At 38.0% G+C, this 13489-nt stretch overlaps 2 protein-coding genes across 5 annotated transcripts; both read left to right on the top strand.

Moving 5' to 3' along the window:
* Nucleotides 1–920: 920 nt before the first annotated feature.
* Nucleotides 921–6924, top strand: LOC144713861 (Sept9 (DUF616)). Of its 4 annotated transcripts, none has more exons than XM_078588579.1 (9): nt 921–1295; nt 1503–1610; nt 2040–2189; nt 2893–2961; nt 3036–3217; nt 3578–3993; nt 5256–5440; nt 5527–5911; nt 6758–6924. In XM_078588579.1, exons 1-8 carry the CDS (start codon nt 1283–1285, stop codon nt 5898–5900), a joined length of 1497 nt encoding a protein of 498 aa, XP_078444705.1. In that variant the 5' UTR covers nt 921–1282; the 3' UTR covers nt 5901–5911; nt 6758–6924. The 4 variants fall into 4 exon arrangements, with proteins under 4 accessions (XP_078444705.1, XP_078444704.1, XP_078444703.1 ...); XM_078588578.1 differs by lacking the exon at nt 6758–6924 and adding an exon at nt 6150–6459; XM_078588577.1 differs by lacking the exon at nt 6758–6924 and adding an exon at nt 6147–6459.
* A 1751-nt stretch (nt 6925–8675) lies between these two features.
* Nucleotides 8676–11419, top strand: LOC144713939 (uncharacterized protein At2g39795, mitochondrial-like). Its single transcript, XM_078588683.1, has 3 exons — nt 8676–9245; nt 10138–10472; nt 11072–11419. The coding sequence occupies exons 1-3, from the start codon at nt 8931–8933 to the stop codon at nt 11229–11231; spliced, it is 810 nt and encodes a 269-aa protein (XP_078444809.1). The 5' UTR covers nt 8676–8930; the 3' UTR covers nt 11232–11419.
* Nucleotides 11420–13489: the final 2070 nt, after the last annotated feature.

Raw genomic sequence — 13489 nt, 5'->3', positions numbered from 1 at the left:
GGCAGAGAAAACCAAGAGAAAGAGGAAGAAGGAAAATAATATGAGGAACAAGTATCCGAAGAAGAAAAATTAAATATGAGTATAAAAAGAGAAGAAGAGACTAAGGATGAAAGAATAATAAAAGAAGACTAATACAAAGAAGAAGAAAATAATAACATAAGATAAAAAGAAGAAAAATAGCATAAAGGAAAAAGAAGACAAAAAGAAAAGTAAGGAGAAGATGAAAATAATTGTAACCTAATGAAGGCGGGAAGAGCTCCACACGCTCCACACACCACCACTAAGACTGGGGTCCAACACGTTGCTGGCATGAGCGAACTTCTTCGGGCACTTGCTAGGTATCACTCATGTATTCGTTCTTTTACTTCTCCTTGGGCGTGGCCGAGCAGGGTCCGTGTGCAAGTGGGACATTTACGCTCGCTCCACGCCTATAAACACTGATGAAAAATCCACTTAATAAATAAAAATCCATGGGTGGCGTCAAGGGCACGACTGGATCGGTCTGCGGGCACAACTTTGGGGTTGGCCGTACTCGACACCGTGTTTTTTACCAAAAAAGAAAATAAAAGAAGAAGAAGAAGGATGCGGGATAAAGGGCTGCAACCGAGGCGAAGGGGGGAGCACGATCGGGGGTGATGATTCGGGGGGGATGTGACGGAGAGAAGAGGAATGCATGATTGCGGGAGGGGGTTGTGGGTGAGTGTGGATTGACCAACTTAATAATATATTTTTATTTTATTAATTAAAGTCCGCTCCGACCGGCCAGTACAACCAAAAATGGTGGATCGACAGTCCCGGTTCGGTCTGGTCTGACCCGTCCCCAGTCCAAAATGTCAAACCTCACACACATTCATTTATAAATATACCATCTAATGTAACTTATATATTTCATTTACTCTTGAGCTCTCTATGTCTCTCCCACTCTCTCTCTGCTCTCTATATCTCTCTCTCCTCTCACTCTCCAATATTCTCTTAACCTTCTCTCTCTCTCTAAAAGCCGATGGTTGAATTGCCCGTTTAAGGAAGAGCACAGCCAAGAACTGAAGTGGGTTTGGCGGTGCAGCCCTCAAAACGTTGCTGTTCTTCGGAATTTCGATGCCTGACAACGGAAGAGACAGATTAAGATGAAGTTCCCGTCTTTCTCTCTCGTGATCTCCAACTCTCTCTTTACGGCAGGAAGGGGTGACAAGCAGGAACAAGGATTATAGCTATAGTTGTTTCATCTATCGCTGATCTTGGGTTTTCCCTTTGTTGGAATTGAAGCATTTCTTTCTCGCCTTCAATGCCGACTTCTGGTACTTTTTTGATGCGATTTCTCTCTCTTCTACTCTGAAAGCATTTTTATTGGCCCTGATCACCCGTGTATGGTTCTTCAAGAGGCTATTATAAAGTATTCGAATTTCTTCGTCAATGCCATGTTTCATTCGTTTCTGAGATTTGAGAATTTTCCTTCTAGTTTCCGTTAATTCTAATGATTATCTTATGTTATTACAATGGGGTAGTTGAGAACGACCGTGGCGTGGTTGAAGGAGACATCAATCGTTCTCTTTCTTTTAGAACAAGTCGTAGAATAGATCGGACAGATCCGAAGCAGAAGACTATTGTTAAAGGTGATAACCGTATCATTTTTTTTCACCTACATATATGACACGTTATCATGACATTTTCCATTGCCTTTTTCAGATCATCACAATTTTAATATAAAAAATAATCAATTTATTTAAAAAATATTTTAATATCAAAATATTACTTTATTTATTCTTTATAATGTCAAACTACTACTCTGGGTTTGCTCTGACTCAATTCTTCTGATGAAATATATATCATAGAGAAACTGTTAATAACGTAATTCTAATTTAGGTTCCCCCAGAGAAGATAAAATCAGCCCTTAATTATAAGTTATGTTTTATGTAGGTATTCTAAAATATATTTTACAAATGAAAAAGATGATCTGACCCAATGGTCATTTATCTCTTTCTATAATTATAAACCAGTTATCCTGTTTATTTTCTTGATTGATTTTTAAGCTTCTTGTTCAGGTGGGGGGGCCGTAAACCCTTGTAAAATGATCTCAAGGAAGACCTTTATACGTCTGGTCTTTGTCTCAGCCATTGTCTGGATAATGATCATGCTATTCTCACTGTTATCTCAAGTCTGGACTTGCCGATCTACTATTGCTTCTTCTTCTGGTATTCTTTTCCCTCTCTAGATTTAACTTTTTGTACCTACTGGTTTCCATGTATTATCTGCTGAAACTCTTTCTCTTTCTTTTTCTCTTGATTCAACTGTTTATCCCGATTGGTTTCAATGTATTATCTGCTTAAATTCTTTCTCTCTCTTGCTCTCTGCTTATCTCTCTCGATTCAACCGCTTATCCCAATTGGTTTCAATGTATTATCTGCCTAAATTGTCTCTCTTTCTCTCTGTTTATCTCTCTTGATTCAACTTCTTATCTCGATTGGTTTCAATGTATTGTCTGCCTAAATTGTCGTCTCTCTCTTTCTCTCTGTTTATCCCACTTGATTTAACTGCTTATCCCGATTGGTTTTGATGTATTATCTGCTTAAATGTTTCTCTTTCTCTCTCTCTCTGGATTCAACTGCTTATCCCTAATGGTTTCAATGTCTTAACTGCTTAAAATCTCTCTTTATTTCCCTTTCTTGATTCCAGTACTTATCAACATCGGTCTCAATGTATTAACTGCTTAAAATATTTCTCTCTCTTGATTCAACAGCTTATCTCCATTGGCTTTTATTTATTAACTGCGTAAACTCTTTTTCTTTCGTTCTCTCTCTTGATTCAATCGCTTATCCCCATTGATTTCAACTTTTTAACTGCTTAAACTCTTTCTATCTTGATTTAGCTGCGTAAACTTTTTTTTTTGATGCGCAGATATTTGTCAGAAACGGACCAAGATGATTCTCATGCTGCAAAACATCATTGTTCCAAAGCCCGTACACAGTATTATACTCTCGCCTAGTTTAAAAAAAAATTAAAATGAAAATTAAGTGATTATTCTTTTTTCAACCAATCAGGGTGCCCGGTTCCTGTTCTTGATGATGTGAATGCTATTAGCATCCCAGAAGGGCGGACTCCGGATATTGTTCTAAAAGATTTACAGTACTCTACGGTGGATGATAATCCTCATCCGCTGTTTGGAGGACATCTCAACTGGAATGAAAGAGAAGAAAGCTTTAATGTTAGTCCAACCATGAAGGTAGGGCCCACCACCCCTGTGAAGGGAATTTTAGTTATTTATATTTTAGATTAGTATTCCTTTAAATATTGTAGCCCTAATTTAATGGCAACCAAACCATGAGTGTAGGCCCCACCACTGAGAAGAGATTTTCGTAATTTATCTATAATTTTAGTTTTCCTTTGAATCCATATAGCCCACCTCAGGAGGGCAGAAAAGTTTTTGTGGAGATCCAATAGGAACTTGTTGTTATTGGTTTCTATTTTTCTCTCCCTATCTCACTCTCCCCCTTCCAATATCATACTGAATGGAGACCTACCCCTAGCTTTTCTTGATATTATCAATTTTTTCCTAATGTTCCCTTATTTACCCTCACGCCAGGTTCACTGTGGTTTCATGAAAGGTGGGGGTGGAGATATGGACGAGGTGGACGTGAATTATGCACGGAAATGCAGATTTGTTGTTGCGTCGGGCATTTTCGATGGCTATGACATGCCTCTTCAGCCAACCAACTTAAGCAAACGATCACGGAAGCTCTTCTGCTTCATGATGGTGGTCGATGAGGTGTCTCTCAATATGATTGAGCGTAACACCACTGCCAGAAAGGACAAGAATGGAGGTAAATGGATTGGGGTGTGGCGCATCGTGACTCTGCACAACCTTCCTTACGATGAACCCAGAAGGAATGGAAAAGTTCCTAAGCTGCTGACCCACCGATTATTCCCTCAAGCGCAATACAGTATATGGATTGATGGGAAAATGGAGCTTCTGGTCGACCCATTGCTTATGCTAGAAAGGTGAGTTCACATTTATCTTCCTTGAGTATGTGATATCCACACTCCCTGTCAGGAGAATTTCTGTCATTTGCATTTAGGATAGCTGCCCGTTGTATTTTCGTTGGAGGGCAAGCAAGAAAAATTTAACCAGTAAGCTATTTGATGAGGTGGAATGAATCACATATACAGAGTCTGATTCCCTGTACCCACCACTGCACCTCAGTCATTGTTCTGTTTTCTCTTCTATCATTTTCTCTTCATCTTAGAAGATCATTCTCATTAGAGACCCATATCAAGGTCTCTATCTGTCAGCCTCTAGATAACATTTTTCATATTTTTTAATATCCCCCGTTTATTTCCTTGAATTGGACATACAACCCTGTATAATTTTTGCATAATAACCATACCGGAAGGTAGGGAAAAGGTAAAATAAAATCCTATATATTTGGTCCAATGACCTACTCAAATTATCAGTTTCTTCTTTCAAAACTTCCGCTGTCAACGGGGTTATTCCAGGGTCGTTGAAGAAGATCCATCTGCCACCGGGAATGGCGATGAAGGTTGTTGTCACTATCAATGGTATAAGAGCTGATATGCTCTGCCACTACTGCACTCCCGTTAATAAATAAAGATAATCACTGCAAGTAGTTACTGTTCATTCTGTGTAATCAAATGTGTCATAACATCCTGATGATAATGCACATATTGGAAAGTGTCCAATAATGAACTTGAAGTCTTATGATTGATCTGGCATCGCATCATCTAATGCGTTTCCCAAATTGTCGTACATTTTAAGCTCTAAGAATGCTGGAAATATTAAAATGGTTTAAGACTATTTAAATATGTTCCAAGAGGGATAGAAGAAAAGAAGTAACTGGAAAAAAGATAAAATCTTTGGGAGAGCAGTGGGTTACAGGAGAAGAACTGATGTGATAATAAGATCACAGAAAGAAGATTCCTGATCAGAGAATGACGTCTTTCTCTGCTTTGGCTTCTTCTTCTTGTGATCTTCTCATGCCGGCTGTTCTTCCCTCGGACATCTTCCTCTGATTGGATGCCTTCTTTTTTGTGAATTACTCGCTCCATCCGTTCTTCATGGGTACCTCTCTGTTGCTCTTATGGAGAAATCACCTTTCTCTGTTATTTCTTTTCTTCTACCCTACTTCTAACAAAGTAAACGACCGTTTTATTTAATTTTGGGTTTGTTGGTTTATTGTCTTCATTTCTAAATTCCATTTAAAATTTTAACCTTTTTACCTTTAATTTGCTTATACTTTTTCCAGGTATCTCTGGCGTGGAAATTACACTTTTGCCATCGCAACCCATAAGCACCACAGAAGCATATTCGAGGAGGGTGATGCTATTAAGCGCAGGAAGCGCTATGCCCGGCCCTTGATCGACATACACATGAAAATATATCGCTATGAGGGGATGGATCTATGGAGTCCTGACAAGGGCACTGTCAGCGGTGTGGCTTATCTTAATCCTAAACCTTCTTAAATCTCCTAATTGATGGGTTAGTTGGCATCTAATGAAGATATAACTTATTGGCAGATGTTCCAGAGGGCGCGGTGATAATCCGAGAGCATACTGCAGTGAACAACTTGTTCATGTGTCTCTGGTTCAACGAAGTGGATCTGTTCACGCCAAGAGACCAGCTCAGCTTCGGGTATGTGGCCCATCGGCTGAGGACCCATTTCCGGTTTTTCATGTTCCCCAACTGCGAGTACAACTCGCTGTTCATCCTCCATCGCCATACGCGCGAGCACTCATCCGTCGTTGAGTGGGTTAAGTCCCTGGACGAGTTGACCGGATCAAAGGCGGCTCTCAAAGAGAGCCGGGGTGGGCTTGGGCTCTGGATGCCCTACCCTGGAAATCTCAGCTCAGTTCAGCTGCCTTTTGTCCGGAGAGCTTATCTCGCCGGCTGATGATAACTCAGGTCAATTGTTATCCTTTTACTTTTATGGGTTTTGAAGTGATGCGGCGATTATAATTTTAGTTATTGCATTAATTTTCTCGATGCTGGTCAGATGTACAGAACTGGCTTTGGATGTCTTATGCGGGCTATCACTTATATTCAGAGTTGCAATAATTCCTTTTTGTTTGATTCAAACGCTTACCAACTGTGCTAAAAGCTATAGCTTATAGTAAGTCCACTACTTTTCCTTTTATAGCAGGAAGTCACATTCAACATTCCCCCACCACACCTGCTGCTGGCGTATTTTTATGGGCGAAGCGTGCAGAATGTCATGTTAAATTCAACCAGCTACCTGGCTCTAATACCATGTTAAATTCAAGATCATACCAACTGTGCTAAAAGCTATAGCTTATAGCAAGGCCTCTACTTTTCCTCTCTAACCATAAGTAGCTTCAGATGTTGTACTTCAACAGGATGTCTTATGTGGGCTATTACTCATACCCAGAGTTGATTGTTCCAGTTGGTTTCAGATTTTGGTGGTGATATCAGGAATACGTTCTTTTATGAAACATGGCATGGCTGACTTATTCATCCCAATTTTTAGGGTCTCACAATGATTTGATGGAAAAAATTTAACAGTTGCATTTATTTTTCTAGTCGCTAGTCGTATGTACAGAACTAACCCTTTGGGATGTTGAGGTATCACTTATACCCCAGAGATACAATTTTTTTTCTTGTTTTTTTTATTTTCTTCTTGTCTGTATTTTCCTCCTGGTCCTAAGGTTGTGGTATCAGCTACTGTCTTATTTGGCTCTTTGTTGCTTCCTCCTGATTATTAATCTTATTTGTATTTTCTTTCTTGTGTAGTATGGCCGAATGGAAATTTCGCTCAATGCAAAGAATTGAGTATGTTGAGAGAGGGGGAGAGAGAGAGAGAGATGTGAAATACTCTGTAGACTGAAAATCCATTGATTTGTGTGGTAAATTTATCACGTTGTGGGATAGAAAACCAGTGCTCAATAGTTTTTATCTGATTCAACGCCATGTGTTACACCAGGGATTTGCCAAGAAATGCTGTTCTGGTCTACTCAAAAAAATGGTTAAGCTGATTGCACGTAAGAGATGAATTAACAATTAATGTAATCCTACACCTATTTGGATGAATGCAGAAATAGAAATCAGCACAAAAAGTATGAAATACTTCATTTTTTCATGTTTATGTCTCACAAGAACGAGCTTCTAGCTAGGGGTCTGGGAATGCATCTGAGTTGACCTGCTGGACATCAGACAAGAAGGATTGATCAGCTGAAGTGGTTTACTGATGATCGAATTAACTTGGGGGATTCAATAAATACTAAATACTAAACTTTTTCTCTTCAAACGAAAATATAGCCTTGGGTGATTTAAAGAAGGTGACTGTTCAATGATGGATTGATTGCTTTGATCAATCAGACATTTTGATTCTTTTTGCTAAGCTCAATTCAATAAGCTCTGAAGAACAAGATATATTATTTATGCTTTTTATTCAATTCATCCCTGGAGATTTTACTCGGGCCAGGTGTTTAATGTTTTTATACATCGTATTTAAGTCAACGGACTAAATTAGGAGTGCACAAAAGTTTTGTTAATGACTTCAAGGATCTAGGTACTATAAATGGTATTCAATAATTTGAAAGAAAATAATACTTCGAATTTAAACAGGGAATTCCAAATTTTTAAATGGTATTTATGTGTTCAATCTTCTATTACACGCTTATGTATGAAGGAATTACCTTCGAATTATAGCCATTTTATTTTATTGACTTGAAATAATATCATATATAAAGTATTCATCATTGATATTGTTGATGTTGATGTTGACAAGTACTAAACCTTATAGGGACATTTGTCTCCCTTTCCAGTATCAACCAAATAGGGAATATAATGTCTTACTGATATTTGGTAACACTGGATAGCCACTTTCCACCCAGCCAATAACACTAGATAGCCTCTTAAATTCTTTCTTCATTCCCTATCTAATTCTCTTTCCCTCTATCTGGCTGTCTCCCTCTCTCTGATTCTCTATATTTCATTATCACTCCCACCCTCCAACTTCCATATTCCTCACTATCACTCCATCTTTCTAATGTCATTCTTCTGCTTATCTCTCTCTGTCACTATCTCTCTACCTAGTTCTATCTTTTTATTAAGTTCAGTCTCCTTTCTTCATCTTAGATCTCTTTCTTGTTTCCTCTCACTCCCTCTCTCTAATTCTCTCTCATCATTCCCTATCTCTCTCTCTCTATCTCTAGTTCTATCTCCCTCTCACACTCTCTATTTCATTTTATATCTTTCACTCTAATTATATCTCCCCCCACGCTCTCCCTATCTCTTCTCCCACTCATTTAATCATCTCTCTTATTATGTCTCTCTCTCTCACACACACACACTCCTTCCCTCTCTCTAATTTTATCTCCTCTCTCTCTCTCTCTAATTTTATCTCCTTCCATCTCATGCTCTCACACTCTATATAAACATAATTCCATTTCAAACTTTGACTATGGTTCCACGTTTCTTCTTTGACGTTGTCATTGATCAGTAGACGCGATTGTATGAGAGCGTACCAAGACCAGATCAAGCTTTAGGCGTAGGTTTCGGGTTAGAAACATAATTCCTTTCCGAACTTTGACAGTGGTCCTATTTTTCTACTTTGACTTTGACATTGACTGGTAGACTTGACCGTATAAATGCGAACCTAGACCGTACCGAACCTCAGGTATAGATTTAGGGTTTGGTTTTTTTCGAAAACCTTGACCGAGACTGTCATTCCCTACATGTCCAGTTCTATCATTGTGTCCACCTTTTAATTACTGTCAGTGTGATGGATTTATTTGATTATATTCCAAATATGATAGGATGTTCAATTTTTTTTTGGTGAGCAAGCAGGGTTTTAGGTGACTTGTTTAAGAGAGAAGGAAAAATATGATTTTTATTTAAGGGAGAGGGAGATTCTTCGGTATAAGTTCAAAAACCCTGGAAATCGTTGCATCCAACGAAGACAATGATGGGTTTCTCCTCTCTGCGATTTCGCAGGATGGTCTCTTCTGCTAGATCGTTCTCCTCTCTCGTTGTTCATCAAGGCTGTGTTAAGAACCCCAGTTCGTCCGTCTGTAGAACATTTACTGGGGAGATTAACAAAGTTAAATCTTCTTTAATCCCTTGTGGAGGGGGCTTGAACCGTGAGATTTATGGGTTTTTCCCGAATCGATCATTTTCTGTTGTCGCGCAAAAAACGGGTCATGGGGCTGATTCAAGAATACTTCAAGTAATCGAAGAGGAGATCAAGTGTGCCGAGGAATGCGACGATCAGAACCGAGTGAGCGTTCCACCCTTACCCTTTTGGTTTTTTTCTTCTTATTTTGATCCCCATTTATGCGAATTTTCTGAGGTTTTTTTTTGACTCGAGTTACGGATTTTCAATGCTATCGGCGTTCTTGCTCTTGCTAGTGCCATCTTCGTTGTCCACGATCACTACTAGTTCTTTTTTTGCATTTAAGTTGTGAATCATGCGTTTTATGTTGAACTGAGAGCAGATCTTTGTCGTTGATGGACTCCTTTAAGTTATTTTTTGCTCTCCTGATCTTAATTTTTTTTATATCAATTTGTTCTTCAGTTATCCGCCCATTTCTCTTGCTTCAGGATTACATGCACTTAAGCTAATACTTCACTCAGTTTTTATTTAGATTCGAGGCTTTATGTCCCTTGTCATGTTCATTGAGAATGCATCATACTGTAGTCCGAAGTCTGGGAAGAACCAGTATTCTTGATTTAACATTGATCTATGATATAGCTTTTCTTCATCCATGTATATATTTTATTAAAACTTTTTTCAAGGTAAGGTATATTTTTCTTTCTTGACATCCATTGTTCAAATTAATCCAGGTTTTCTTGTGCATCTTGCAACCCGCATTATTGTTGTCATTAAGAAGATACTTTTCAGCATTGACTAAAAAGTTTTGTTTTTGGTTCCGTCGTTTATGTTAGAAGTAAAGGTCTCTGTTTAATTTGTGTCTATAAAGGTAGGGAAACATTACTCTTATGTGACTCTAGCTTTTCTCTTCTCTCTGGCCAAATTCAGCCCTTCTCTACCTTTTTATTTCTTTTTTTCTTATTCCTTTTTCTCCCTCTTGTCTCTTCTATGTCTCTACTCCTATTCCAGTTGGAGTTCTTCGTGGTTTTTAAAATCTTATTCTGAATCCTCCATGCAGCGAGACGAAATCCCCAGCCGCTTCCCCTTTGAGATAAAGGATTTTCCTGGCACAAACACCATTTCTCTAACCAGAGATTATCACGGTGAGGCTGTCAAGGTCATCATCTCCATGCCAAACCTCGTCACTGGAGACGATGAGGACGACGTACCCAGAGATCGGCAGGGGAGCTCCCAGTCATGCCTCCCTCTCTTGGTCATTGTCTCTAAAGGAGAGGGCATCTCTCTGGAGTTCTCTTGCACTGCCTACCCGGATGAGATCTGCATTGACAGTATGGTGGTCAAGGAAGCTCAGCAAGAAGACGAAGAGCTTGCCTACGAAGGGCCTGATTTCCAGTAAGCCCAATTCATAATCTTGTAGGGTTCTGATTCGTCAAGTACGATTACATTGGATGATGATGAAGACGATGACAACTGCAGTCGTCATTTGTACTATGTCGTCATTGTCTTGTCATCGATGTTTATTCATTTCAACCAATAGGGATGATGATGAAATGTGGGGATGACAATCTCGTTGGATAGTGATGAGGACGAAGAGCTTGCCTACAAAGGGCCTGATTTCCCGTAAGCCCGATCGATAATCTAGTAGGGTTCGAATTCATCAAGTACGCTTATGTTGGATGATGATGAAGACGATGGCAATTGCAGTCGTCATTTGTACCATGTCGTCATCGTCTTGTCATCGATGGTTATTCATTTCAACCAATAGGGATGATGATGAAATGTGGGGATGACAATCTCGTTGGATAGTGATGAGGACGATGATGACTTTTCATCATTCTTCATTCTATCTCATCATTTCCCATCTTTTGTTTTGTTACAATGGGGATGATGATGATGACGATGAAAGTAAGGAATGATGAATTCTTCATCAACCTCCAACCATGTAACAAAGTATGTGTTAGTTAATTAACTGGGTTTATGTTATGGCTCAGTGATCTAGATGAGAATCTCCAGAAGTCGTTTCACAAGTACCTGGAAATCCGGGGGATTTCTCCGGGGACGACAAATTATCTCCATGAGTACATGATCAACAAGGACAGCCGTGAGTACACGATGTGGTTGAGAAATGTTAAAAGCTTCATCCAAGAGTGATGACGAACGCTTTCCTCTGCAAAATGAAGGTCAATCACCTGGTGATGTTTTAGCATGTTCTTGCTGACCTTCTTTTTGCAAATATTTCAGATATATATACATTTTGATAGAATTGTTCTTGTTGAATTTTTTTGATGACCTTGGTGTCAGAGTTCGCTAGGAAAATGTTTATGCAGCTTGTTCTTGCATTTGACACATCTGAATAAAGGTTGCTCTGTGGAAAAAAATCCTCACCTTCCTTTTCCACATAATTTTTGTGTATGTTTTAGTCTCTCTCTCTTTACTGAACCATTTGTTGATAATTATAAATGGGTCTTCTTTCTTTTTTTCCCTACCATCCTTGTCTCTTTTGTTTTGCTTGGTCTCAACCTCATTTTCTGAATGTGTTTTAATGGTCCTTTCTTTCTCTCTCTTCTCCTTCCCCCTATCCGTTTCTTCTTGTTTTAGTCTCTACCTAAATTTGTTTTTTTTTAAGAAAAAGAGGGAAGATCACCCGGAATCGATGATCAAACCCGCTCTATCTAAATTTGTTGTGGACTCCCTCCATTCCTGTCTCCTTTATTTCTGTCTCAGATCGAAAATTCGTTATATATGTGGTAACGTTCTCACTTCTCAGATGGTTTAATCCCTCCTCACTCGCCCCTCTTCTCATTGGTCTTAGATGTGAAAATTTTTGATATTTTTTGTTCTCCTCCTCTAGCTTCGGATATTGTAAAACCTCTGTCTTCTTCTCTCCTTCATTTATATAAACCCTTGGTATCTGATCTGGAAATCTCATTCTATTACTTGTATCCTTCCCCATTTTCTCTAATCCTCTATTGTCTCCCTCTATTTTTCAATTCCATATTCGCAGACCTGAAAATCTCATCCTATTTCTGGTATCATCCTCAAATTTCTGATAGTAACAAATCATTTTCATCTCTGACTCTATTTCTCTGTCTCTTTATCTCATCTTATTTCTTAAGTTCTTGTTCTCAGATCTTAAAATCTCATCGTATATCACTCTCAATTTTCTGATACAAAACAATTATCTTCATTTCCGACTCTTTTTGGTTGTCTGTTTGTTCCTTTCCAAGTCTTTTACTCTACTTATTTTTCTTACATTTAAAAGTGTCTATCTGCATTTATTTCTCAATCATTCTTGACCTTAAATCTTGAATCACATGATTTTTTGTTACCATCTCAAATTTATAAAAGCTTAAAACCTCTCATCTCCACTATTTCTCTACCTCCTCGATCTCAGATCTGAAGATCTCTGAATGCTTTTCCATCTTTTGTAATTTTCTCATATTATAATCGAAATCTTTCTTCCTGTATAATAAAATCTTCTATGTATCGTATCTGAAACTCATGTTCTTTAATATTTATAATTATCTCTATTAGAAGAAAACTTTTTTACTCTATTTCTTTCTCTTCCTTGGTCAGAGATCTTAAGATATCAATATTTTGGTACCCTTCTTAATTTTGGGTTTTTTGAAACAAAATTCCTTTATTTCTCTTTCTCCTTGATCTCATTTCTGAGCGTCTCAAGGTTTTTTTATCCTTCGTAATTTTCTAATAAATTTAGAACGACTCTCTTCATCCATTACTTGATCTTGTTGGTCTCGTCGTTTTAAATTTCTTGATACTTTTGTATCCTTCTTAATTGAATGATATTAAAATAGAAGTCTCTGTCCATCTCATTATCTATCTCCTTGGTCTCATATCTAGAAGTATTATGATACTTTCTATCATTCTTTGTTTGATTAGATTTAGAATAAAGCCTTTCCTCCTTCTAGTTCACTACATACTTGGCCTCATACCCAAAATTTTCTGTAGTTTTTTGTATAATTCTTGATTATCTGAATTTTAAAACCTCTTTTTTCCTATATCTCCCATACCACCGGTATCAGATCTGAAAATCTTTTAATAATTTTTGTATGATTCTTGATTGTCTGATATTTTGTAACCTCTTTATTCCTATATTTCAATCCCATTGGTATCAGATCCAAAAAACTTTTCATATTTTTTGTATCCTTTAAATTAATTTATGATACTTTAAAAGATTGCTTCTTATCTCTCACTATGTTTCTTCCCCCTTGGTCCCCGATATGGAATTCTCTAATTTTTTTATATTCACCCTAGTTTTGAGATAAGTGAAAACCTCTCAATTACTTTACAGTTCTTTCACCGTGGTCTCATACCTGAAAATTTCTTCATATTTTTTTCTCACACTTAATTTTTTTATATATAAAAAATCCACGGCTTCCTATATTTCA

This window comes from Wolffia australiana, chromosome 16, assembly GCF_029677425.1.
Source record: "Wolffia australiana isolate 7733 chromosome 16, ASM2967742v1".
Lineage (NCBI taxonomy): Eukaryota > Viridiplantae > Streptophyta > Magnoliopsida > Alismatales > Araceae > Wolffia > Wolffia australiana.
This window is presented reverse-complemented; position numbering and strand designations above follow the sequence as displayed.

Bases quoted from the DNA above. Each gene is read 5' to 3' on its own strand.
- LOC144713939 (XM_078588683.1), top strand. From the start codon at position 8,931: ATGATGGGTTTCTCCTCTCTGCGATTTCGCAGGATGGTCTCTTCTGCT. The intron at 9,246-10,137 runs GTGAGCGTTCCA...TCCTCCATGCAG, and splicing joins AATGCGACGATCAGAACCGA to CGAGACGAAATCCCCAGCCG. The intron at 10,473-11,071 runs GTAAGCCCAATT...GTTATGGCTCAG, and splicing joins TACGAAGGGCCTGATTTCCA to TGATCTAGATGAGAATCTCC.
- LOC144713861 (XM_078588579.1), top strand. The intron at 2,962-3,035 runs GTATTATACTCT...TCAACCAATCAG, and splicing joins TGTTCCAAAGCCCGTACACA to GGTGCCCGGTTCCTGTTCTT. The intron at 5,441-5,526 runs GTGTGGCTTATC...ACTTATTGGCAG, and splicing joins TGACAAGGGCACTGTCAGCG to ATGTTCCAGAGGGCGCGGTG.